The sequence below is a fragment of the Necator americanus genome, chromosome III (assembly GCF_031761385.1).
Source record: "Necator americanus strain Aroian chromosome III, whole genome shotgun sequence".
Classification (NCBI taxonomy): Eukaryota; Metazoa; Nematoda; class Chromadorea; order Rhabditida; family Ancylostomatidae; genus Necator; species Necator americanus.
Window position 1 is genome coordinate 19,811,443 of NC_087373.1, and position 26,904 is coordinate 19,838,346.

A 26,904-nucleotide genomic window follows, 5' to 3' on the forward strand; every position below is an offset into this window, starting at 1 on the left:
TCTTAATGCAAAAAATTAAAAGATTGCCGCTTTAAATGTCAACTTTAGATGACGAACATATCACTTACTGGTTGAAAGCGAGCTTCGCTGCCCACTAAGTTCTGGATGTATCGTTGCTATCAAAATTTAAACCGCACTGAAAGAGAGTATGGGACGCGGAGAATCCAAGTGAAATCGCAATTCATGACTACTCACTATGTGTAGTGTTTCTCTGCGGTGAGGTTTTGGTGGGAACGATGATAGGATGTTGCCAGCAGAACCGATAACCTACGGCGGCGCGCTATTATCTTTTCCAAACAAAAGCCTACGCCAGATTATATGATTTATTTGTACTCATATCCTATACATTTGGTATCTACAAACATCTACTCGATTTAGGAAAAATCCTGAATCTATGTTTTTTGCTCCAAACACTTATATTCCTATTACAATGAGGAGAAAGCGATAAAGGATAATGCGTTTGGCCTTACGTTGACGCTTGGGATGTGTTCATTTAATTCTTAATAGCTACAGGTTTACAAACCCATAATTAGGGTTTACAATCACTTGCGAGGCCTAGCCGATGAATCAAGACAGTATTTTTATCCTCCTAGACAAGTCTGGTACTCACTTATCGAGCCCGGAGGGATGAAAGGCTTGCTTGGGACTAGGGCAGTTTCAAACCATCGATCGATCGTGCAGACACAGCGGAACCCTTAAGCGACTGCGTTAGATCCGAATCGGACTCCTACTGATGACGAAATACGGCATAACACCAACCTTGAATATCTTCGTTGCTTACGCTTCAACATCAAGTTACGAAAAAGAAGAGATCGAAGCTTTCTACAAGTATTTGCAAAAGTTCCACACAGAAAACGACTTTTACATGATCACTGTAGGTGATTTCAATGCCTAAACTGGCCCCAAAAATGCCTGAGGAGTTTAATTCCGGAACCCACTGCCTACAATGCAATGTAGAGGGGTGACAAATTTCCGAAATTGATGTTGAAGCGCTTCTTCTCTACACTGGATGCGGGAAACGCCTGTAGGAGGGCACCATAACGAAGTAGACTGCATCGTCATTAGTAAAAGGTTTTGCCTGATGGATATCGCTGTAACAGCAAAGTCCTACACGGGATCGAGTTACTGCCACCCTCAAGGAAGATTTTTCTTTACACGAAGAAGAGAAAAGGTTGCAAGCTTTGCATCTCGAAACCCAGATGTTCCACAACTATCATTAACTTTTATCTCTTCGCTACACTAGCCGGCTTTTGGGCTGTGGCTATCTCTTCCATCCAATATGTTCTTAAATTTCGTGAGTGACATTGACGAGGTCCTTGAGCCGTATCCAGTTGAGCCCTCAGCTGGTCCATCCGTGGAGCGAACACATCATCCCATCTCGTCGGCTGTCTCCCTCGAGGGCATGTAGCATCTCTTGGGATGCACTCTAATGTTCTTTTAGGCCATCTATCGCCGATTCTTCTCATAGTGTGTGTTTTTCTCATCTATGATTTGCTTTCGATATATATTCCGATGGGTCGCTAAGACGGGACATTGCTCTTAAGTCGGAGCCGCGAAGACCGGCTAGGTGTTGTGTGTGCTGGTTAAACTTCAAAATACATCTCTCAAGGGCTCTATGGGTAGCAAGTAGCTTCCTAACGTGGCAGCGGTGTCTGCCATGGTCTGCGTAACAGAGCGCTGGAAGAACTTTGGAGTCAAACAGATGAGCACGGAGATCTTGATCCGTCAGTTGATTCGTAGCTTTCGTGACAGGTGCAAATGCTGCCCATGCTGCTCTATCCTTCCATTCAGTTCTTCCTTCAAATCGTTTTCCACGTTCATAGAACGTCCGAGGTATGTACATGTATGACAAAGTTTCCACGATTTGAGGCCTTCAAGTTGTACTCCTCCCTCCTCGCAGTAGGCATTCCCTATGAACTGTGTCTTCTTTCTGTTTAATCGCTGTCCTATCCACTTCCCTAATTCGTTCAATTCGTTGGGCATCGTTTCTGCTTCACTGGTACTTCTCGAAAAGAGAACTATGTCGTCTGCAAAATAAAGGTTGGAGAGGGATCTTCCATCAACATGTATGCCCCTTTCTTCCTACGAATTTAATTTCATTATCCATTGCTATGCAGCCGTAAACAGCTTCGACGATATAGTATCGCCTTGTCGCACTCCCTTCCTTCTTGTATGGTGAAGGGGTGGTGGGAGAAGCTGTATCCTCGTGGCGCATCGATCGTAGCAATTGCCAAATGTTTTAATATCATACGACGTGTATACCCCTTGATCGGCCAGCGCTGACCGTATTGCATTCGCTTCTACGCTGTCGAAGGCTTTCTCATAGTCGACGAAGATAAGAACAAGGGGCAAGTGGTGTTTCCGGCAAACCTCTTTGACCCGCGACACAGCTGTGGTCTAACCAGCTGAACTCCTGACGGAATCCATCTTTTTCTTGAGGTTGGGCTTCATCCAGCGTCCTACTTACAAAGGATGACTTTAGTGAATACTTTATATAAAACGCTCAGCAACCATATCAGATGGTAGTTCTGAACGTTTTGACATTCACCTTTCTTATTGATAAGAACGGCTTGCGAGGTCTTCCACTGGTCTGGGATCCTTTTTTTCTGGAGGTAGGATGTCATGTGCGCTGCTAAGATTACATTAAATGGATGGCCACCAGCGCGAAGAAAGCCTGTTGATATAAAATCAGGTCCGGGACTGTGCCAGCTTTCATGCTTTTGATAACGACTCGTACTTCCGAAGGGAGAATCCGTAGTAGAGCGTCACCAGTGGGGATGGTCAAGCGTGACACAGGAGTTGGTGAACGGAAAGATTTGAGTAGAACATCTCCGTGATAATTTCTATCTCACGACGAGAAGAGGTGCGAGTCCCGTCTTCGCTCACCACCGCTGCTGGCGGAATATAATATTCGCGGAAATCCCAGCGGCACTTCTTTAGACTCGTTCTTCTTTGTGCTGCTTCCAGAATCTTCTTCTGCCTGTATTTCAAAAAAATCCTCCTGCAACGCTTTTCTGCAGTTAGTGTTTGCTACTAACCGCTCAATATGTGATGCAAAGTCGCCTCAAAATCTCAAGGTCCTTCTCCTTCCCTACAATTCCCTAGTTGTCTTCGAAATTCGAACCAAGTTTGTTGTAAGCGCCTTCGAGGCACGTTCAGCAAAGGCTCGTAATCCTCTGAGTAGCATCTTGTAGCCCACCTTTGTGTCCTCCTCGATGCCAGCCACCTTGGAACAACAAACCCTCGTGTACACAATCGTCGTAGATGATTTCCTTTCTCCTTCGTTGCCGATAGCAGATGTTCTTTTCCATTGTGGCTAAGTCATATTTTTGCACGAAGAAGACAGTGATTAGAACCGCTGCACGAAGATGGTACTACAGAGACGTCGAGTAGACACCACCTCCGGTTGCTGAGTACGTGGTCGATTTCCGCACGAGTCGCGCCATTGTGCGATTCCCATGTCTACCGATGATGATCTTTCTTCATGAAAAGAGAATTCCCATGGAAGAGGCGAGCGGTGGACAACAGCCAGGAGCGACGATTGCCATTTTCATCCTGGTCCTCTAGTCCAAATCTTCCGATCCTGTATTCCTCTTCTGTAGCCTTTCCTAGTTTTGCGTTGAAGTCTCCGACAACGAATTTCTAGAAGGACTTCTCCTTGCGGATCACTTCCTGCAACCCTTCGTAAAACGCGTTCAATTTGGACTCATCTGCTGATGTTGGTGAGTAGCAGTTGATGATACTGATGTGTTTTTGGCGCAGAGGGCGGAGGCAAAAAATGGTCAGACGAGGTGACAGGATCTCGTGAGAATTGACAAGATGGACGACTGATGAGTGCACAAGAAAACCAACACCGCATACATTTCGCGACGGAAGCTTCTCTCCCCGAATGAAGAGTGTACCGTCGTTAATCTGTCGTACGTCGCTCCTTCTGCGCTTGGTCTCCTGCGGAGCAGTCACGTGAAATTTGATAGGTTCTGCTGCACCGAGAATGGCACGAGAAAGCCGCTGAAGCTGAAACTGGTATTGTTTAATGAGAAAGAATAACGCTTAGAGGCGGCATACCACGAATCTGACGTAGTGGGGGAAACCGGATGACTCCACTCATCTCTCCCTATTCTTTGTAAAAAAAAAACGGTTTGAAAGACTCCGTTTTTCACGACGACTTCAGTTGCAACGCGTCACCCTTGTACAAGCGCCGCGCCCATCTGCGCAGCGATCGAGAGCCAGTCAGTTCTCCTCGACTGCTTTTTTAAAGTGAAACCAGTGAAACGGTTGCTGAGGGACTAGAACGTACACATAGGAGTGCGTTCTAACTTTCCTCGTAGGAACTAAAGCGGTTCCTATGACGTTTTTTTAGGACAATTAAGGAGGGGTGAGCGGAACTTCCCCTGATCTCGCAGTCTAGATCCACATCTCTAGCTTCTCCCGCGGATTCCCTCACCAGGTCAAATTCGTGGTATGCTGTCTTTAAAAGTACAGAGCTGATTGATTTGATTAGATGTAAAAGATCCAAATTGTTGACCGCTCAACACTCAAATTTAATATTTCGAGAAAAAAAGCAGGTTTCAACAAAATTAAAAGGTAGGAACGGCACTGTCAAATGGAGCGAGAAATTCCATATCGAATAATATGTGTCATCTTGACACTACTCTTTATTTCCTTATACAGGTTTTGGTTTAGAAACGTTTAGATAGACCTCCAGAAGCTCTATCACTGCTGGTAACCACTTGCAGTAGGTCTTGCTTATTGCTTGTCACAGATGTTATGTACTCTGCTTATCCCCATATTGATCTCATAAAGCGGCGAGTATTTGATGGGGACTTTCGATGATACCGATAAGTGTTTGCTGAAGCAGTGCGCGATCGAGCAAATACGCAGTGCGATGATGTATTTGTGTACTGAATTCTTCGTTGTCCATATCGGTCACTCTCTGCTGTTTTATGATTTTCGCTGTGCACTTGCTACTCATTCACGTCGCATATGGTAGCGATCTCGGAGGTAAACGTTATTTTTTCTTCCTACTTTTTCTCATACATAGAACCTTAATGCACACAAATGAAGTTTGAAACTTACAAATTTAATTCGCTTTCTTGGCTCGCTGCACTATAGGTAAATTCCGAACTCAATTTACAACTGTGTATACATACCTCAGTTATCCAAAGAAAACTGCCAGTTGGATTTCATTCACCTGAAATTTGAAGATAGACCCTATTTCCTAAATGAACTCTTTTCTAAAACATATTTGTCGACGAGTAGCAGATAAAGTTTGCTGCAAGCATTTGTGAAAATTGAATTTATTGCCCTTTAGAATAGTCAGCTTAGGGTAGATGTTATTAGGACTACTGAGGGTAAGCTTTTTCAGCAAAAGTGAACACTTTTTTCAAAATACTTTTACCGCAACAATTGATGTAATTGCGTTATTATTAATGATCGACTGTAATCTGATGTAATGACTTTAGATCGATCGAAAAACTTTTTGATTCATACAAGAACGATTTTTCTTTCCAGTAATCCTAGCGCGCTACTCCTACAGTGACGGCATGCAATATCTTGTTGAATCACAGTTAATATGTGTGTAGTATACTTGTGGTGTGAAGAGGTGGATGGCAGGAAAAAATTTTGTCAAAAAGAGACAAGCAGGGATACGACAAAAGAGGGAGAGTGACAAAGAGGACAAGTTGGATAAACGAATACACTGAAGTCACTAAGGACAAATATTTTCTGAATTTTTCTGAAGATCTCAATTTACATTTTTATTAGTTAACAAAACCTTTCATAACCACCGGTTTTAAATTATTTTCATTATTTTGGAAATCACGAGCAATACCTCAGCGCACATTGTTGACGTCTCCAACGATGGTCGAATTTGCAAGCGGGGTAGATTTTTCACTATTTTCTTCTGCATTTTCTCTTGCATGAATTTTTTCACAGTAATAAGTCGCAGTTTTTTTCTTCAAAGATCGACTGCACTTTCCTTCTTGTTTTTTTTTGTAGAGATTTTTTTTTTCGTTTGTTTCGTTTATCGTTCTTTTGCGTGAAAACTTTTGCAATATTTACTTTAGAGGGCTCCTTTTAAGGATTTCGGCTTACATATTCCGTCTCATTTCTCTAATTCCTTACTGTGATAATTTTTCAGCAACGTATGTATGGTCTGTGATCAGTCCTGTTTTGTTTCCTAACGTTTCCACGGTGTAGGATGCGGAATGGTTCGTTTTGTTTCGTGTAAAAATGAACATTAAGGGCGTCAATTCTGTTCCGAATCAGTGTAAAAATTAGACTCCTCCGGATAAGGGTTCATAAACCCACGATTTCAACGCCATGACGGTTATACTTAACAGTTCAATCGGCTCTGCTTATACGTATCATTTCGATTTAACAGAAATACTGATCATCGTAAAGAAGTCAGTTGGAAGAAGTTAGTTGACAAGACCAAAAGATAGAAGAAGCCATTAATGTCATATTCCCGTTAAATTATGCTAAATACTATCCTGGTAAAGTATATGGGGAAAATCTGCTTTGAAAGACTATGATTGGACTACTTGCCTAAATTAGGTAAAATAGAGCAAAATACAGAAGCAGGGAAAGCAAACTACACGATGTCTATGGGAGTAAATGCATACCTCAATCGAGTAAGCGTTGCAGACACCATGAGAAAAATAAGTACTCTATGTAAGTATGTAACCGTTTTGTGAAACAATCTCCGACTTCTCTCTTCTTGAATCCTCGGGAATGGAGCATAATCTGAGTTTTCTCGTTGTGCCAACGAGGTTGCGTTGAAAACTTATCAATGACCTGACGTTTCGAAAAAAGTCTTTGTTAAGGGCCTGAAAATGGCTTGAAGTTTTTGACGCTATGCAAATCCCATCAAACTTCTCCTTTTTCCTTGCCAAGCCTCGATATCGTTCTAATTGCACTACGCAAGAACTCCAAAAGGAAAACAAACTGACGAGTCTCACCGAATAGCACCACGGCTGGTGAACCACCGCGTCAGATTGTCACCCAATGCGAATTGGATCTATGTGCGTAGTGTGCGGTGTAATTAAGAAATGATGTCTGGATAATGCAAAATTTTGTGAAAATTTTGAAAAATCTAGTCTCAGTGGAAGAGTTTCATTGGAAGAAAAATGAAGGGGGTTTTGTTTCTTATACTGTTGCAATACTCCATTACTGCTTCGCTTATGACGATGTTTTCCTACTACAACATTTCTGTAATCTTCCGTGTCGTTCCGTGAATTTCCCAATCAGGTACTTGAAGGTCTGTTTTTTACTTTGCTTAATCTTCTTTCGCTCTTCGTGTGCAATATACCTGTACTTTTGAAAGTGTACTTTTGAAACAACAACGTTTCCTTTTTGTGGATGGCGTTGTAATTTTTCTTATCTTTTAGTTTATTTAATTGAATACATTTCATATAACTACCATTTCAAAGACAAAGTGAGATTCTGGCAGAAGATGCTACAAATTTTGATATTTGGACCTCCAAATAATAACGGCTTGAGGTAATTAAATCGGTGACAAAAAATCGAAGCCGTTGCCAGATTCACGTGAGATCTGGCTGATTAAAAATGTGAGTAATGTGACCATTATTGTTTTATTCAGCCTCACTGGAATCAAAAGAAATTTAAGTCGTGCACTGCTTTTCTTTTACCATATTGTTCTGTTCGATTATCCAGTTTTAGATTGTCCACTTAAAGACAGCGTACTACGAAATTGAGGTAGTCGGGAAACCAGTGGGAGAATGGAGAGTTGAGAATGTAGACTCACGAATATGACCGTGACTCCTCTAAATTTCCCCTAATCGTCCTTCAAAAAGAAAAGAAACAACCACGCGCACGCGTCGCAATCATGTGCAAGCGGTCGAAAGACGGTAAACTTTCCTCGGCAGCTTACTCACGTAAAACCAACGAACAAGCCGCTAAGGGAATCGGAGCGAGTACAAGTATGACACAAAAACCACGAGTTTTATAACACCATCAGTTTCGCGGTTCTCTGCCTTTCCCCTACGAAAGAGCGGAATTTCGGGAAATGTGGTACATATCATAAAGCTATGCTGAAACGTAGAACTGGGGTTTTTAGGTTTAGCGAAAGAAATTTTGCGGTAGTTTTTTCGTTTAATTCGTTGTTAGGACTGGTCTGAGATCTTTAGGGGTATTCCTCTTTTTCTCGCCAATTTATTGTGACTGTAGCTGCAATTCTGCATGATCGATATTCATAATTAATCTAGCAACATCAGCATTGTTAAGCTATCAAGATGCAGGGAAAAAAGCGCTGCGAGGACTTATTAGCGCCGTCGAGCTCATCGACAACTAATCATTACATAACCAGTCGGAATCAACCAATCGGACCGAGGAGCTCGGGAGACGGGATGACCTCGAGTCATCTTTGATGCCTAACTGAAAGAACCACTTTACTCTGTTGCCATTCAAGCATACATCTTACTTCAAAACGTTTGTGTGGATTTCTAGCGGTTCTCATACCTTTTTAAATTTGGAGCAAACACAAAACACTTAAATACTGGCTTTTCTATAGTGTCTATACCGTTTAGTTGAAGTTAAGTCTCTAACGATGGGTCGACGTCATTGCACACTTTCTCAAACGTTTTCCTAACATTTGACAATTCTATCTATTGCAATGGGAAAGTAATGCCCTAGACGAATTACAACAAAATTCATTGGGGGTAACTCTAAACGTCCCATTACCTCCCGACAAAAAAAAAACCAAAGGGTTGAATCAAACTTGTGAAATGAACTTTCCTCGGACAACTAGCATAATGTCATCACGTTAGCAAGATAAAATTGTTCATAATTATGAATGAGATTTTACTGTTAAAGAATGTTTGTGCCGTGTAATTACGTTGTGCGAAAAAAAGAAAAAAAAAAGCGATAATGATGATTTTCCTGTTCTTCCTGCCCAATGATGGGCAAAGGTGAAATGGAAGAAGATGTTTCGTTATAAATAAATATGAGTTTACCTTAAGAAGTTCAGATCACTTTATACATCCTGTTCTTTCCGAAAAAAGCTATTTTTTTCATTCCGCGTAGCCTTTCCTTCACCAATCAAGCTTTCATTTTCTTTCCCAGCGTGCTTCAAACTTTTTATTCAGGTGTCCTTTGCCGACTTCCGAAGGATGAGGGCTACCAGTGTGGAACTGTCGGGGCTGCGCATTCCGCTTTCTACTTTGATTCAGACTTTGGTGAGCGAACGAAGATCCAAACGTAAACATTGTTAACAGAAACGCTTGTTGTTTCTTCGCTCCGGAATAGGTCAACATCAAACGTCGAGCTGCAAGATCTACTATAGGTATGGGTGGAAGCGCTCACTTGTGCAATTGCGTGGACGGTTGCACTCGTGGTGGGATCCTTACTATCAATAGTCCTCTGGCATCTCACTTCGATCGCAAGCGTTTACGTACGTTCAAAGGCATCACTCCACGAATCTGGAGTGGTACGAATTCCCGGTAGAGTATTCGTATACGGGACGGTAGATTATTGAGAGAAGGGTGATCCCGTTCATTTCTTCCTAATTGTCGCAGAAAACGGCCCGGAAGATACGGCTTTGAGCGTTGTGGCACACTATTTTCTACAAGAAGTTCGATTGGAGCGCGCCAGTTTTGTGCACGCGTCGCATCCTCCGGGCCGTTTTTTTACGGCAGTTAGGAAGAGATGGACAGAATCACCCTTCTCTCCATAATCTACGATTCCGTATGGCATACTCCACCTGAAATCCGCACCACCTCAGATCCGTGGTATGCTGCCTTTAAGTTGAAGCGACCTAGCTTCCGGGTGGGGGGTGGGCGGAGGGGAGGGACGTTAAAGGCAACACCCCACGAATCTGAGGTGGTATGGATTTCAGGTGGAGAATGCGTATACGGAATCGTAGATAATGGAGAGAAGGTGCGGATTTCAGGTGAGGTATCCGTACATGGGGTCGTAGATTATGGAGATGGAGGAAGTTTCGCTCATCTCTCCCTGCATCACTGCAAACAGCCGCCTCCAGAATGCTGTTTTGTACGAAGCCATCTATTGCAACGCTCCACCTTTGCGCCGCCTCCGCTCTGCGATTCCTCGAAAATCAATTCGGATTGCCCCGATAGGCAGTAAGGGACGCTACGCGTGCAAGGGTGGCGCGCTGCAACAGAAGGCATTGTACAAAACAGCATTCAGAGGCCGGCTGTTTGCAGTGATTCAGGAAGAGATAAGCGGAACCACTCTGGTCTCCATAATCTACGATCCCCTATACGGATACTCCATGTGAAATCCGCACCAACCCATATTCGTGGTATGCTGCCTTTAACCTTGTAGGTGATGAAATGACGTTCGTCTATTTCGGTTCTAAGTCAGCGTACCACTAAGTTGATGATGTTAATATCTGTCTCCCGATAGATGAGAGGCAGTAGTTCTAGAATATGGGAGTCATCACTCTCAGTCCTACCTAGTGATCCAGAAATAGGTGTAGGAAAGCGCGATCCTGTTCTCCCAACTATGCAATATATCACGAAAAAGAACGCAAGCAACTTTGCCGTTGTTCAACGCCCGCAGTCCAACTATAGTCGAATCAAAGTGACCTGGATGCCGGCGCAGCAGCGTGAAGCTGCGGTTGAAGTGGCGCGGTGGAACTGGCGATTGCGGACGAGGCGGGACCCTCCACTTTTACAATATCCACAGTATGCATTAAGCAGCATGTGTATCGACAGTTTAACTACTAGGTTTTCAACTGCTACATACGTCACTATCCGATGACTGCATTTAGGAGAGTGTATCGAGTTCTTTTTCAAAGGATGTGGCGGCAATCAGAATCGTTTCACTTCAAAGCAAGACTGCCTCCAAGGCTGCAGAACTCTGAGTAAGTCTGCCTTTGTTTTCTTTTCGTTGAATGAGCGGGTTTTATACAATTACTCAGAAATTTACGTAGCGAAACTGGTTTCAGAACTAATAAATAATATGTAGTCAAAATTAGTTACGAGTAGTATTCTGTACTTTGGTAGTTTTACCACGCATCGTGGAACTAATTTTGAGTGTAATAATAATAGTAATTATACCTAAACAAATAGAATTTTCCATACAAGTTTGTTTACAAGCACATCTGATGAAGTGCCATATACTGCTCTAGATTCCCAATCGCACACAGTTGTTGAAAAAATAGGCAGGAAATAACTATACTAACTAAGAGCAATAACAAAAAAATGGCAATAACTACAAACCGAAATTTTTGGAAGCGCCTTAGCAATGAAAGGAACGAAAAGTAAAATTTATGATTAAAAAAACTACTACATGGTACTAATTATGCAGAAGAACGAAGAAACAGAGAATGAAGGATTGTTAGAATAAACGAAGAACGGCAAAGTGTATTCGACGTCAACGGTGTACACTCTCCATTACTCCAGCACTATACCGAAGCAAGCAAATTGAAGGAGGAATTTCAAAGGCAGTCTATCACGAAATTGAGGTGTTGTGAAAGCTGCAGAGAAGACCGTAGAGGTCGGCGTGGGATCCAACTTAGTTCCTAGGATAGAACGAGCACCATTGTACGCGTTCCGGTCCGCTCAGCAACCTATTCATTTGTTTTACTTGAATAGGCTGATGATGGGACATCATTAATTTCACTCTTAAAATGGAGCGTGCACAAAAGTGATTTCGTAGGAAAGAACGGCTTCTTCCATACAACTTTTTACGACTATCAGGAAAAGATAAGCGAAGCCACGCTCGTCTCGATAATCTAAGACCCAAACTCTACTCTCAAATTTTCCACGCTGCTTTTAATTGGTGAAACTGACGAGACTAGTCCTCTATAGCTGATTAGATTTTGGATATTCAAAACCTAGTAAGAATGCAGGAACGAATTTCTTCAGGTGACATGTAACACCAACAATTTGCCACACAGCTGCTGCATGTTTCAGACAGCGTTTCATATGCTACCTCTTGTTCAGAAACTCCCATACCTGGTAACTAGTTCTGTCTCAAAAGTCCTTACTAATTCTTTTCATGAATGTTCCGAAGGAATTTATTTCATTCCCCATGTCCTGACTTTTTTGTTCTCACTTAAAAATTATTGATATTGATTATAGAACAAAGGGTTTTCTGTTTGATGCTTAGAAACTTTGCAAAAGCATTCATCCAGTTCTAAAATTTACACGGTCTACAAGCTACTCTTCTCGATAAAACATCGCACGTACCTAAATGCACAGTATTGGCCTTTCAAGGGGAATGGACAGCTAGCTACTTTAAATTCCAGAAACTAGCTCTCCATAAGAACTGATATTTGCAAAACGAAATGATGCAAACTAAACGATTAAGTGTTGCACTGCAATGGATTACAATGTCTGTCAAACAGCTCCCGGCGTATGTCGGTATTATTGAATATATTTCTACATACATCGTATCTCTCGTTGTAGTTTGTACTTTTGCACAGATAATGTGATGACATAGCGTTTTGCAAAAATCAAGGTTCTCAACCGTTTGTTTCCGTTGTCGATCAGTAAAATTGTTTGTAAACAGTCGGAAATAGTGTGAAAATGGTTTTAAAACGTGTTCTCCGTCGTTCCGGCTGTTTTTCTTCTCGCACTTATTCATGGAACCTCAACCAAAATATGTGTAAACCACTCAAGGCTTTCTTGGAATATTTGCTCGCATCTACCCTGCAATGGTAATTCTTAAGCACTTTGCGGCAAAAGTCTTCCGCTTATGGATTTCGCTGGGAACATCAAGCGTTGTGAACCCAAACTTGTTCCTTGTCCACTGTCGCACGAATGCGTTGGTCACGGAATGGAATCAGTGTGTTGTCTGAAAGCAGGTGCGATACAATGCTTTTTTTTTTGTCTTTTCTCCTATGCATACATGAAACGAATCCCAAAAACTAGGCTTTTATTATGAACTACGATACCAGCATAACGGTTACATGTATAAAACTCTACACAATACTCACACCCAGGCTATCTGCGGTAAATTTTGCTGGTTATTGTACCAGTAATACTGACCAGTAATTTATGTTAAGAAGAAAATCATGAATCATGGAAAAAAGTGAAGAGTGGAACTGTACGTACTATGTATTCTAAGACCATGTATTAAATAAGCATGTCTGTGTAAGAATGAGTTTCCACATTTAGCCGGTAACTTCCAACTATGGGAAAAATCAGAAGTTTTGCACTTATTTAGTAAAATTATCTCTCGAAGCACCTCGGTGTTTATATACACCACGAGAAAATCCTCGATCACTATCAGTTCCAGTTTGATGAAATTCCTCGAAACATACGCGAGCTGATGAGGAAGGTTTAAGGAAACTATAGCCCGTGAAGACCAGCCGATGCATCAAATAGCTGTTTTTATCCTCTGACAAGTCTGCTACCAATTTATCGATTCCGAAAAGTGAGAGTCTTGGCTGGCCTACGGCGATTTCGAATTCGGATGGATCCCAGTATCACAAAGTACTAAAGGGTGCTGACATGTGCTTACTTCGAGGATATTAACGAAAAAGGATCTGCTCTACTGAGTAGTCTCTTTTCCGTACACCGGACTTTTTTGCCAGTAGCTTAAATTGCTCCAAATTCGGAATAGTTCCAAGACAACATCGGCGTCCCGAATGCAGTTTTCAAAGCATCTTTTACGGAAATCATTTTGAGTTTAACTGTGTTCCTTTCTTGATTCTCTTCTTTCGATGCTACTTGTATGTTCTTTCTACACCTCCAATGGGATAGGATCTGCTCATCTTTCACTAAATCACTAATGCTTGACTAAATTTTGTGGCAACATATTGTGCCGGTTCAACCATTTATGCTGAACTTTTCGGAGGTTCAGTTTAATCTTTTCTGATCCACTTTCATAATGCCAAATCTCCTTACCAATAAACTGTGGGGGATCTGTTCATCTATTTGCAGCCAATTCTTTACTCAATTCATGCAAAATCAACATCAGCGCTTGTCTTCACTCATTACCCGCGAAGTGTAGTCGGGTCAAAGCGATAGGAAGCTCGGTGCAGTTGCGTAAGCAGCTACGCTGGCGAAATACAGTGAGGAATGGTGTCAACAATGGTTCCTACCACTTCGAGCGCAGCAGCTTACGCAACTGCACCGAGCTCCATGTCGCTTTGACAAGTACTCATCTGTACTCATCTCAATTTGCTCTTGCTCTCAATTCAATTGTCAGCTAAGAAAATGCAAGTCTCTGGTTATAGCGACACATTGTTTCTGTACCTCTTCTCATCGTGTTCTGTGCAGCCTATTATATACAAAACATTACCATGTATACGTTCTAAAAAGGAGGATTTATAGTATTTTCTGCATTCTGATCTGCTCGTTAACTTAAAAAGTACTGCTGCAGATCAAATATGTCAGGCTTCTCTGAACGCTGGGTCCTCCTGTGGGATACCTCCTCAAACAAGGTAGTTTTATTCATTCAATCTTTTTTTTTTCAAACTAAGAGGTTGTTACAGATACTACTACGATGCTCCTTCAAGATTATGTCGATCATTCACTTTCACTGGATGCGGCGGAAACGAGAATAACTTCAAGACGAAGGGAGAATGCACACAATTTTGCAATGCTGAAAGTAATTTTAAATGCTGATTAGTGCGTGAATCACACACATAGGCGTGATGCTATGTAGGAATTTTCCCACAAACTTTTTGCTTTTATCGCTTAAAGGCAGCATACCACGAATCTGGGGCGGTACGGATTTCAGGTGGGGTATCCGTATACAGAGTCGTAGATTATGGAGACCTGGGGTGGTTCCGCCCATCTCTCCCTGAATCACTGCAAGCAGCCGGCCTCTGAACGCTATTTTGCACGACGCCTTCTATTGGAGCGCGCCAACCCTTGCACGCGTAGCGTCCCTTACTGCCTATCGGGGCAATCCGAATTGATTTTCGACGAATCGCAGAGCGGAGGCGGCGCAAGGGGTGGAGCGTTGCAGTGGATGGCGTCGTGCACAACAGCATTCTGGAGGCGGCTGTTTGCAGTGATGCGGGAGAGATGAGCGGAACTACCCCCGCCTCCATAATCTACGACCCCGTATACGGATACTCCACCTGAAATACGCACCACCTCAGATTCGTGGTATGCTGCCTTTAACTACTAATTGATTTAGTCGTATGCCTACGTGGCGATCCACATCCTGACAGATATTCGATCAACAAAGTTGCGACGTGCCATGAGGACAAGCACTGTCCTAGAAACTACACATGCACAGCTGCATATGGAAGGAAAGGAGCCTGCTGCCCTAGTAGAGGTATATTTCCATAGCTCATCTACTTTTACTTAGCCTTTTGTCTTTGAGGGAAGAAAAGTCAACAATAACTAGTGTAAATAGTAAATACTAAATAACTAATTCTGATGTTGGAAAGGGGTCTTTCATGCATTTCATGAAATATCTTTGCGAAATCTTCAACTTGGACGGAGGTGTACGGTCAGTCATTACCCTAAAATACTGGAGACTGCGTTTAGCAAGCGCTCACATTTTACTAGTAAAGTGCCATATCTACGAAACATCGCACGGTAATCATCTTAGCCAGTATGTCTAGAAAACAGAGTTCGTATGCAGGAAGTGAGACAAAGATTGTCTAGTTGGCTGCGGAGTGGTAAATTACAGATTTCGTTTGTGGTACTCCTTTGAATGAGCGCAGCACTCGCAGATCAGTTCTCAAGGAAAAAACATGGAGTTTCAACTACAGAAAAGGGGAATGTGAGATGGTGAGTGGTTAGAGCCCATCACTTAGTAAGGTCCAAAGGTTTCCTGCCCATGAGTTGTGGTGATAAAATAAAATAAAATAAATAGAATAGAGAAAAATAAATTAATCATTTTCGTTTCTCGAGATACTATTCATTCCGATGCCTTTGCCACAAATGCAATGTAATTCGGAACATACTGCACTAGTAGCGATTGAGCCACAATAGGCAGACAGCGGGTTTAGACCTCTCGGTTAAAGGCATCACCCCACGAATCTGAGGTGGATGGATTTCAGGTGGAGTATTCTTATAAGGGCTAGTAGATTATGGAGAGGATGGTGAATCCGTCCATTTCTTCCTAATTGCCGTAAAAAACGGCCCGGAGGATGCGACGCGTGCACGAAACTGGCGCGCTCCAACCAAACTCCTCGTAGAAAATAGTGCGCCGGAACGCTCGAAGCCCTATCTTTCGGGCCATTTCTTACGGCAACTAGGAAGAAATGAACAAGGAAGAAATGCGTGATCATCCCTCTCTCCATAATATACCACCCCGTATACGGATACTCCACCTGAAATCCGTACCACCTCAGATTTTTTTTAACCCATTGCCGACAATGTCCGACGATGTCGTCCCCTTTTTGGCCGCGTGGGACAATGTCCTACGATGTTTGGGGGCAACATCAAAGGAGAATAATTTATGTGGAGTTACCAGATATTTAGTGGATCTGTTTCTTGGGACATTGTCCCAAAAGATGCATATCGATGCAGTCGGGCATTGGGCACCCAAAAAAAGTGCAAAAAAAATATACAGCAAATATGCAAAAACCGCTTAGTAATCAATGTGTTAAGGCCGGAAGTTTTTGGGCTGGTCCTTTCAATGTGATTGACAACAATTATCCTCAATATTTAGAATGAGCACACAGTTGGAGATGAACAATGGAATAAATTCGCAAGCCAAGAGCAATGTGTCGATTTCTGTATTGGTTCGTGTGTCAAACATAGCCCACTTTCCCTTAAACATTTTTAGTTTTAAGTGGTAGTGTTTAGTGTTAGAGTTAAGTGGTTTATTTCTTATCAAAGATAAAATAAAACCGTTTCCGTCGCTTCAATTAAAACAACTAAATCCTGGAATCAGGAAAATGCCCAAATCATCTTGATGTACACTACAATCCACTGACTGGTCAACCACAACTATGCGATGCCAGGAGTAACAGTGGTTGCCCTCTTGGATTCGAATGCGTAAGAACGTTAGTACATTCATAATCCTAGTGAAGAGCACTAAAACTAAAGTTCTTTAAAATTTTGGAACATCCTCGAGTCTTTCATTCTGTCTTCTTCAAGATCGTCATTCGCAGCAGTCTGTTGCCGCACGAATCCTCTTTGTCCTTCTTCAGAGTCTCTTCTTTTGCTACAGGTGAGCTAATATTCAACATCATTTATAATTACTCCTTGTCAGTCATCTTTTAGTCATTGGATATGTGCAGTGTAACTATTCAGTTCTATGGATCTAATTTCGCTATTTCGCTTTGCATCGCCGCTTTCCAAGGTTTCATCATTTCTCATCGCAACGCAGCAAAAAGAAAACACCAGATGTAGGATCGTTGAGCGACATCTAACTTTTCAAAAGAGCGAGGCCTGCAGATTGATTCCAAACTGCTTTTTTTCTATGTCGATGCAGCCACAGCTTAGTTTCGAGACCACTTCTTTTCGCGCCAAAATAGAAGCGAACTCGTGTCGCTGCTTTCGTGGTTGTTTATGTCTACAAACTTGGGAACATCTTTGAAGATTTGAGTGCAGATGATGTGAAAGGTGCTGGTCACGAATATCGTCCTCCATGGTGCCATTAGCTGTTTTCCAAGTTAATCTACAGGTTCAGGTCTCTGGGAACTTCTAGATAGAATTTATTCGAGCAAGTAGTCACATTCATTCAAAAACGTCTTTTCCGCACTCAATTTAGCCTCTTTTTTCGTCCTACTTACTTTTTTTGCACTGGTCTGCTTATCACGAAAGAGACGATGTAGAGATCCCTACATGAGCAGATAGGAGTAGGCGTGTAGTCCGTGAGTATGGCGTGTTCAAGCACTGTTTTCTCCGCAGAAGAGGTCGCGTAAAAGAGCTTTGGGTGATCTCGTTTTCCCAACGATGCAACTTATCCTCGTTCTCCAGCGTCCACAATGTAATTATAGTACCCAAATAAGTAGCAAGATGTTTTCTCACCCGTGCAATAGTAAAAGAGATACAGATTATGCTTGCCCCATTACTTGTAATAACTTGTATCGTATGAAATATGGGAGCACAGAAGGCTGTTTCACAAGCACTCTTCTGGATCATTAGAAGAAATTGGGCGTGACCATGCTCCCTACCATGTGAAGATATCTCAGAATCGTCAATTTCGTGATACGGTGCCTTGAAAATGCTGTGTTTGAATCCATGATACGCAGCATGCAAGAAATCAGCTCTACCTAACAGTTTTCTTATTCAAAGGTGTTATTTGCTACCACTCTTGATTGTACTGGAATAGATTGTAATTTGTAGAACGAATTATCTCTTTCAGTCAAACATTCCGCAACTTTATTAAGATCCAGATCACTTCAAAAATAAAAGATAGACGCAATAAGATTCAATTTTGTTCACGGACCCAACATTACCACTTTGGTTCTTCAAAAAGGCATTATAGTGAAGCTAGAATCTCATTCATGTCTCGAAAATTATCGTGTCGAAAGTGTTTTTAGAACACAAATGGGGTCCTTCGAATTAGAAATCGTGCGGAACGGTCGCAATTTTCGTAATCAGCATTTCGAAGCACCTCTTGCGCGTTTCCATAATTCTTTTTTTCGAATTTGAAAGAACTATTGGGGCCATTAAAATACACTACTGCAAAAAATCATCCTCCAGGTATCTTCTGAGCCACTCGCTAAGAAATTGCAGACAATTCTTCCCTGGAGGTCAGAGGTTTATTAAGGGGTTCTAGCACTATGAAATTTTGGTTGGATCCAATTTCAGTCTAATTTCATAGTTAGATGTCATTGCTGTGCATGCCTTATCACATTGAAAAAACGCAATGCTCTTAACCACGTACACTGTTTTCGGAGTAATGGTCATTCTTTTTGCCAGTGTTATTCTTTCTTCTTCAGAATGGCGCTGGAAAACGTTGTGATCCTGATACTTCAGACTCTTGTCCAGAACACTATTCTTGTCAGCAAGCGAAGAATTTGGTAAGAGTTTGATTTTGTGTTCTCTTCAATTTCTTGCATAGATCTATTAGCACTTTTTGAAATTCTGATGTCTATGTATGCAACAGGGGCGGGTGTAGTGTAGCGGTTAGAGGTTCCGCTTCCTGCACGATCGATCGGAGGTTCAAATCCGCCCTAGTGCTCACAAAGCCTTTCATCCCTCCGGGGTCGATAAATTGGTACCAGACTTCTCTGGGAGGATAAAAACACTGAATTGACACATCGGCTAGCCACCGCAGGTCATTGTATGGGCCAGTTACACGTTCGTAAACCTCAAACGATTCTGAATTTAAGTGAACGTGGGGGCGCATCCCAAGCGGATTGATTAACGCCAGAGACTTTTAGATTTTTTATGTACCGCAACTGCTTTTTGCGACAACAAGCGTTTTTGAAGCGTACAGATCCCTGACGAGCACAAATACTCTCGGTATCCGGAAATACGCAAAAGAAACGTTCATGTTTCTCACTCTGCTATCCTTGTGACTTATAAATAAGAAAAATTGTACCAGTGTGGCGAAATCTGTTCAATTTCCTGAGAATCGTCTACTTAGATGCATAGGATCCGCACCTCGGCAAGCAGATTGCCTGGATTCTAGCAAGGCATTTTCTGCATTTGTTCGGCCACGCCTACCTGCAAGCAGCTTCCCCAAAAAAATTTAATCATAAAAAAAATCTCTAAAACGATAATAGAGCTATGAATTAGAAGCCATAATGTGTCTAGAGACATAGAATCGATAAAACTCCAGAAAAAATAATTTACTTTTCAGCTTGAGCTATGCAACAATCGAACGTAGAGATACCGCAGAAGAATTCTAGCAGTGATGGTAAAAACGGTAAACTACACCAATGCATAAAATTCATGTGTTCCAACTGGGAAAAAAACAATCCCCTTCTTGTTTTCGTAAATATAGAATAATCGGAGTATAACGTGAAGATCCACTGATGTGGGTTCTAGTTTCTCAGGCCCAATGCAACGGTTTCTGTGTCGTGTAATACTCAATTTCCTAACAAATGTGCATACGGCTCTACACCTGCGCTTCTTTGAAGAAGCCCAATGAAAGGTCAAAAAATTCCTCCTTTCTCCAAATGGAGTGGATTCCTAAATTTCTTGTAAAGGATAATAGAGAAAAGGCACGGCGTAGTTCATCTTCTCTGGGATGAGCATACGGATACGTCTTCAATTCAGAATTGTTTGAGGTTTGTGCACGCATGTGTAGCCTAAACAATAACTTTCGGGACGAGCATGGGATTTCGGGATGCAGGGATGAGCCGATGTTTGGATTCAGCGTTGCTATCCTTCTAGAGAAGTGTATTACTAATTCGACGAACAAGGAGGGAAGGAAGGCTTGGTTGACTTTAGAGTGATTTCGAACCGTTGCCAGTAGAAGCAATTAAACGTCTTTCTGATTGCGCCACATCTATCCAAAGAATCTTGTAAAAGTTCTAATTTTGAGTTATGGAAGTACAACACATCACACGACATCGTCAGTGGTCATTTTACAAAGTTTAAGCTACATAAAACACATAATGAAATGATCTATCCATGTACACCGCTAGTAGGCTTCCCGTCAGTTTCGCGATACGCTGCGGTTAATAAGTGAAGAGACATCCGATATCTTATTAATCGCTCAATACTCAGACTATCTTAAAGGCAGCATATCACGAATCTGACGATGTGGGAATCAGCGGGAAAAGCTAAAGATGGAGATGGAGATTGCGAGATAAGGGGAAGTTCCGCTCACCCCTTCGTCTCGAAACTAAAGCCGGTTAAGCTAGTTTGAGAATTGGGCGATTAGAATGTCATCGATTGTTGAATTTGTCATCGCTAATTAAATCAACGTTTAACGAAATGGACGGTGTTGGGATCTCTACACGATAGGGAGGTATAGAGAGGATGTATTCAACGAGTATGAGCGTAAGCATGCTCATTTCCGCCTAGTAATGAGGAAGAAAGGGGTGAGAAAGACTTCGTTGCACCACTGCTACCTACAATGCAATTTTTTACGCGATGGAAAACGAGCATTTTTCAGCGTCGTTCAACAAACGACTGATGTAACTCAGGCGAGCAGCAGGAGCTGTCCCATCTGCGCAGTCGCAGACTCGTGGCGGTTTCCATCTCTCTACAACAATACCACAATACAATAAGTTGCACTTTTAGAGACACAGATGCAACCAAGGCCGTTTAGGACTATTTTCAGGATTACTAGGTAGAATCAACCCTCAACACACTCATATTCGTGAACCACACCCCCACCTGTTTACCTCTATAATTCCAGTATAGAACCGCTCGCGTTGCATCGTGGAAAGATCCGAACATCGCCAATTTCGTGATACGCTGCCTTAAGGGGCTTAGCCATCAGCTCAAAGCACGACCTTCACAAAAGTGAATAGATCTGAATCAAACTCGTTGCAATTTCTTGTCTATGTCTTACAAAAACTGAATAACACAAATAGGGACAAAATTATGCGTTTTCATTCCGTTTTGCGTTTTTATTGCATGACACAACACAATGGTCCTCTTCATATATTGAATACAATTTTTTAGGAGCATATTTGCTGTACTCGCCCGTTGATGTGCCCGGAAGGAATGGATGCGTTGAGAGAGGACGGTGAGACTGATCATCTATAGTGCAACTTTCCACGAATTATTGAATCAAGGAGAAGGAAAACACAATCTTCGTTTAACGCAGGAAATTTTTCGGTATTTCCTCTGTGAGAAGTGAATAAGCACATAGCCTTCAAACAACTGAGATGCAGCATCATCTTGGAAAGAAATTACGCTAACAATTTTGCCGCATTCTGAGATATCTATGGTAAAGAAAGCATTTGAAAATTAATGGCGAATTTTCGCATTCCCTCTTTTGTATGGTCCAAGGTGACTACTTGCAACTGCCTTATTCGGGCGTGCAGTATTACCCATGAAGATGTAGCATGGGAATGTGATTTTGCACAGTAAAAAACCGGGTGCGGGACAAGAGGTACCCGTGAAAACCGGCTGACCGCTCCTGTCCTCCCTTCGGCACCGCGCGCCTCCGCGTAATTACGGCTGCCGCTCCACCAGCTAGATATCCTCCACGACCGCCTGAGATCACCTACACCCCGCCTCCCTATTGCTCTCTAATCAACGCCGCGCGCGACTTTCGTGCCGCAACGAAGCGGTGGATAGTGCGAATTTTGAAGGGGGGAGTGAAGAACGAATTGCCGAGGCGAATTCTGATGTACGGATATAGTAAACTAAGCGCATATTATTGGGAATAAAGGAGAAGAATAAGTAAAAATTATTTCAAAAGATGCTCCCGGGAAAAGAATAACACGCATATATTTTCAAACATCTCATAATTTAACACATTTCATGCCCTAAGTTTTCTATATAAACTAGCAGTGCATATGTGTTTGTCACGATGCCATTCAATGAATTCGTGTTCAACTTTCAACTGCGGCAGTTATAATAACAGCAACATTATGCGCTTATTACTTTGTATACATTCTTTAACTCCTTTCTACATTTTACCTTTTCAAAATTTTACATAGATATAATGTTTATGTAGAGCAAGTATTGAAATATGCCAATATTTGACATATTTCAATACTTGCTTGTACGTTTTATACAGTTTTATATAATAAAACTTTGTATGGTTCTTCAAACCTCTTTCAACAGCGTTTCATCACTTCATTTCTATCTGTTTTCTGCATTACATCAATATGAAAGGTTAGGTGTATTAGTGGCGAACAGAGACCTTTGCATCTTCAAGACCCTATACCTTTAGGTACAGTGTATGTCTGCGAGGCATTATTCGCGCCTCCTTAATCGTTGGATGCCAGTTTTACCCAGCTAGATAAGCAAAAAGAAATCCATAGAAAGCGAAAAATAGTAAAGAGGATAGCATAACATTGATCAGTGGGACATTTTTTGAAACATCTCTTGCATTCCCAGAGATGAATGAGTGCTTTCCATCTAACAACTCGAAACTGGGTAATTTCATTTTCACTCGCATTTCTAAATGGCATGTCACTTGTACAAACCTATTTCATTCTTTCCTTCTTTTATATTAACTAACAAGCACATTTTATGTAGACCTTCGAACAACATCTAACACCAGGTACTTTCCTTTCCGTTTGATTTTAAAAGCGCATCATAAGAGCTGTAAGCGCGGCGGAAAAAAAATCGCCGTAAAAGTGCCAGACGCGGCGAAATGGGTGGGGAGGGTGGCGTGGGCGGGGCGTCTTGAAGACATAGCACAAGAGGAGCAACCAGGCTACTGTAGCGATCATGACGGTATCAGGAGACGCGCGGTGCAATTAACGACGCTCATCAGCCTCCTGGATACGCAGCGGCACATCATACGGGTACCTCTTGACCGTTCCCCTAAAAAAACCGACCAACTATTTTCTTTGTGAAAGAAGTTGTTTCTACGTGTAGAACTTGTCTTGACTTGCGGATCTTGTCTTGGGCTTGCGTTCGGGGAATTGGCGAACTCACAACTGGATAATATAATATCAGGAACAGCTCCTAAGGTTCATCCTTCAAGCACCGCGGAAGACTGGTCGGTTCACCTGCAGAAGCAACTCTTCATAATCGCATGGTTGATGAAATGAATGCACGGAGGTGGATTTCATATTCTGGATTCTGGACCGCTTCGTAGCCAACACGTTCTCCCGTACCGCGAGCCTTGACGTGGTGTTTCTATTCGAACATCTAGGATCGCTATGCAGTTCCTTCTCGTCCACTGTTTTCTTATTCGAACGGACCATTCGAATAAGCTATAGAGAGAGAGAGAGACTCACCCTATAATGGCATCTCGAAATCCTTTGGTCTCTGCTTTGCGTATAGCGCCTCGGCGAGTCTGGTGGAGATGTGCTACTGCATAGAACTTTTTTCCCACACTCACTCTTCCGTTTGGAAGAACTAAACATTCTTCCTGCTTAAACGTCTCTTAAAGGGATGTGAGGTTTAAGAGGCAACCGGCAGATCGTTTTTTTTATATCTTCTGAAGTTACCAATGTTTCCAAAAGGATTCAAGTGGAATAATTCAATGCTCACAATTTCCTAAATCCGGACGGCACAGTAGAAATTTCTTTTATGAATGCATAAACGACGAGCTATCCTCCTTCAACTGGAAAACGGTGCTTGTTTAACGATTGCCAGACTACGTGTAATGGTTTGACTTGTATTGGACTTCGGTAGTTGACAGTCTCGTTATATGTGCCACGCGGGATACAACTTAGCAGCTTTATTGGCGCTCCCCCAAACTTGGGTAATATATGAAAGCAAAGAAGAAAGAGCAAATGATAAACAACATGAAGAAGCAAGAAAAATGGCACAATGAACTTTCTACAGCTATTTATACGGTACATTGAGGGCGGAGTAGACTGTTATGATGTCCTGCATTGCTATAAGACACGAGAAGCAACTATTGAGCTAATTAAGTAGTATCACGTTCGTGATTCTACGTCAACTGTAGAAATATGATCCCAGTGATCATTGTGGTGTAGAATGATGATCCAATCTACATATGGAACACAATTTAGTACGTTACATGTAGTCGGAAATAATACCACAAGTTTGCGTCATTACACCTCAGCGGCGCCGACAGTTTTGGCTATAGTTAAGAAAAGAGTGTACTGCCTGAAAACTTGCATTGTAGATTTATTGATGTTTCGACCTGAAGTCATACCCAAGCTGTAAGACGATTCGGTTTAAAACCATCAGTTTTCTTTTCAACTGCAGAACTACAATCTCTGATTATTCGAAAATGTAAAGATTCGAGCACCACTAAGATCGGATTGTAGTAGAGAGCTCCTTTCTCAGTTGAAGAGTATAGGACATATTGAGATGACGATCGGAGGATTTAGTTCCAAGTTCTCTTGAATTATAAATCCTATGTGATAAATTTATTTTGTCAATAGGTCACCAGTTTTTGGAAAGTAAAAACGAAAAGTGAATCTGATCTATTGGCTAGTGATGAAGCCAGGAGGGTCAAACTGTCCAACTATTCTTACTAAATGAACGTACATACAAACTAAAGGAATGTTCGACAATTTTAGGAGTTGATAATGTTCACATCTACAAACCTACAAGCCCCTAAAAACCTGATCTACAAGCCTATAACCTTTTAATTATATTAGCCAAAATATTGGGTCCACTCGCATGTCCACTAATAACGAGCGGATATCTTTTCATAAACTTCTGGTAAAGTGTGGTCATAATCAATAACTTCAAACTTCCAATTCCCCAAGTGGAGTATTCATCATTTCAATGAAATGAGTGTTGCTATACGAATAGTGTTTTATCTTGTCATTGTGATTTGTATAATAATAGGTGATCGTCTACGAATTTGTACACCTGGAGTCGAAGGAAACTGTCCAACTGATCATGTATGCGCAGGTGAGGCTAAAAACAATGTACTTTTTTCTTTTAAAAAACAAAGTATTTCGCAGATGTATCTGGACATAGTGGTACGCGACATCTGTGCTGCAGACCAGAGAAAAAATGTATCGTCCCTTACGTAGACTTCGTAAAAAAACGACCAAAAAGATGTTTTCCAGGTATGAGGCAGATTTCATTGTTGATTTTTTACAGCATGATTTTTAACCTGAATTTTTTTTGTATGGATTTTGGAGTACTATTAAGGAGACTCCTCATGTCCATCGTCGACCTCTTGCCTTCCGGTGAGGGAAGAGAACGAAAACGCGACAAATACTGTGGATTTGTTGTTCTTCTGCTGCCACAGTGTAGATGTCTTCACTTGCCCAGACTCCCAAATGCCCGTAATGGATAAAGCAACCAACAGACCTATGCGGTAGCTATTTTTTGTGCAGTAAATAATCTTATTTATATCTAGGCCATGGCGGAGGGGTAGCTGCGTGCCTGAGCGCATAAATTGCTGAGGACTCCATAGTCACCAGGAACTATTAAGCAAAGAAGCACGGAATGCAGTTTACATTCAAATCCACCACATCGATGATAAAATGGAAATTAAAGGAAACATTCCGTGCCAACGGAATATAAATTAACCTCAAAGGCTTCATCAGAATAAAGAAAGCGCCACGGACTTCCCTCATTAGAGGGAACACAGTAGTCGCGAAGCTACGTGGCTAAGTGACTGGGAGGTGCAAAGGAGGCGGTTTGGAGTCAAAGAGAAGACCATACCTTCTGCAAGTTCACAATTGGTGATTTCAGCACCAAAATTGGCCCCAGAAGAATGCCTGGAGAACTTCACATTGGGACCCACGGCTTTCAATGGAAAGGGCAGGGAGAGAGGCTTTCCAAGTTCATCATGACGGCTAAGACCATCCATGGGAACTCGCAATTCTAGAAGCCCTCCTCTCTACGCTGGACGTGGGAGTCACCCGATGGAGGGTAACGAAATAGACCACAACATCGTCAGTAAAAGGTTCTGTCTGACGGACGTCGCTGTTGTGCCAAAGTTCTATAAAGGGTCGGAGAATCGCCTCCTCCGAGGAAGATTTTTCTTCACAAAGAGAGATGAAAAAACCGCCAAGTTCAGAGAGCGAAATCCCAGAACTGTCATTAACTGGGATCTCTTCGCTACGTTAGCCGGCTTTTGGGAAGACTGAACAACATCGACGAGGAATATGATCGGCTCGTTGAATACCTTCACGACTGCACGAAGAAGGCTGAGAGTTTTAAAACCACCAAGAGACGCCTGTCTCTTGAAACTCTTGAGCTGGTACGTCAGCGTGGAACAGCACCAGCCGCAGAGAACCAAAAACTCACGTCCGAGCTCGCAATGCTTTGCAGAGAGGCGATAAAGGAAGACCTTAAAGAGAGAAAAGCAAAGCGCTGGCTGAAGCTGCAGAGGCGAGAAAAATGCCCATCGAGACTTCGCCAGTCGCAAGATGAGGATGACTGCTCTCCGAAACTCGAAGGGAACAACCATTGCATCAAGAAGGGGAAGGGAGAAAATCTTCTACGACTTCTGCTCTGATCTCTTCAACAGCCATGTCCACTTGCCTCCACACCATCTGAGGAAAGACGAACATATCATTCCAGC

General features: G+C 42.2%; 2 protein-coding genes across 4 annotated transcripts; one reads left to right on the forward strand and one right to left on the reverse strand.

Moving 5' to 3' along the window:
- Positions 1-1,480: 1,480 nt before the first annotated feature.
- On the reverse strand, positions 1,481-1,843 carry RB195_010189 (uncharacterized protein; the record flags this gene model as incomplete). Its single annotated transcript, XM_064191069.1, has 1 exon — positions 1,481-1,843. The coding sequence occupies one exon, from the start codon at positions 1,841-1,843 to the stop codon at positions 1,481-1,483; it is 363 nt and encodes a 120-aa protein (XP_064048652.1).
- Positions 1,844-4,943: 3,100 nt separating this feature from the next.
- Positions 4,944-26,838, forward strand: RB195_010190 (uncharacterized protein; the record flags this gene model as incomplete). 3 transcript variants are annotated; one of them, XM_064191070.1, is made up of 16 exons in its annotated part: positions 4,944-5,001; positions 9,105-9,194; positions 12,656-12,790; positions 14,314-14,374; positions 14,426-14,541; positions 15,079-15,219; positions 15,580-15,680; positions 16,567-16,639; positions 16,792-16,903; positions 16,998-17,070; positions 18,791-18,871; positions 21,435-21,498; positions 25,209-25,274; positions 25,328-25,435; positions 25,521-25,689; positions 26,463-26,838. In XM_064191070.1, 16 exons carry the CDS (start codon positions 4,944-4,946, stop codon positions 26,836-26,838), a joined length of 1,824 nt encoding a protein of 607 aa, XP_064048653.1. The 3 variants fall into 3 exon arrangements, with proteins under 3 accessions (XP_064048653.1, XP_064048654.1, XP_064048655.1); XM_064191071.1 differs by lacking the exons at positions 4,944-5,001; positions 14,314-14,374; positions 14,426-14,541; ... (6 more) ...; positions 25,521-25,689; positions 26,463-26,838 and adding exons at positions 7,847-7,940; positions 10,751-10,843 and having other exon boundaries at positions 12,656-12,771; positions 21,435-21,518; XM_064191072.1 differs by lacking the exons at positions 4,944-5,001; positions 9,105-9,194; positions 12,656-12,790; ... (10 more) ...; positions 25,328-25,435; positions 25,521-25,689 and adding an exon at positions 26,186-26,328 and having other exon boundaries at positions 26,448-26,838.
- Positions 26,839-26,904: the final 66 nt, after the last annotated feature.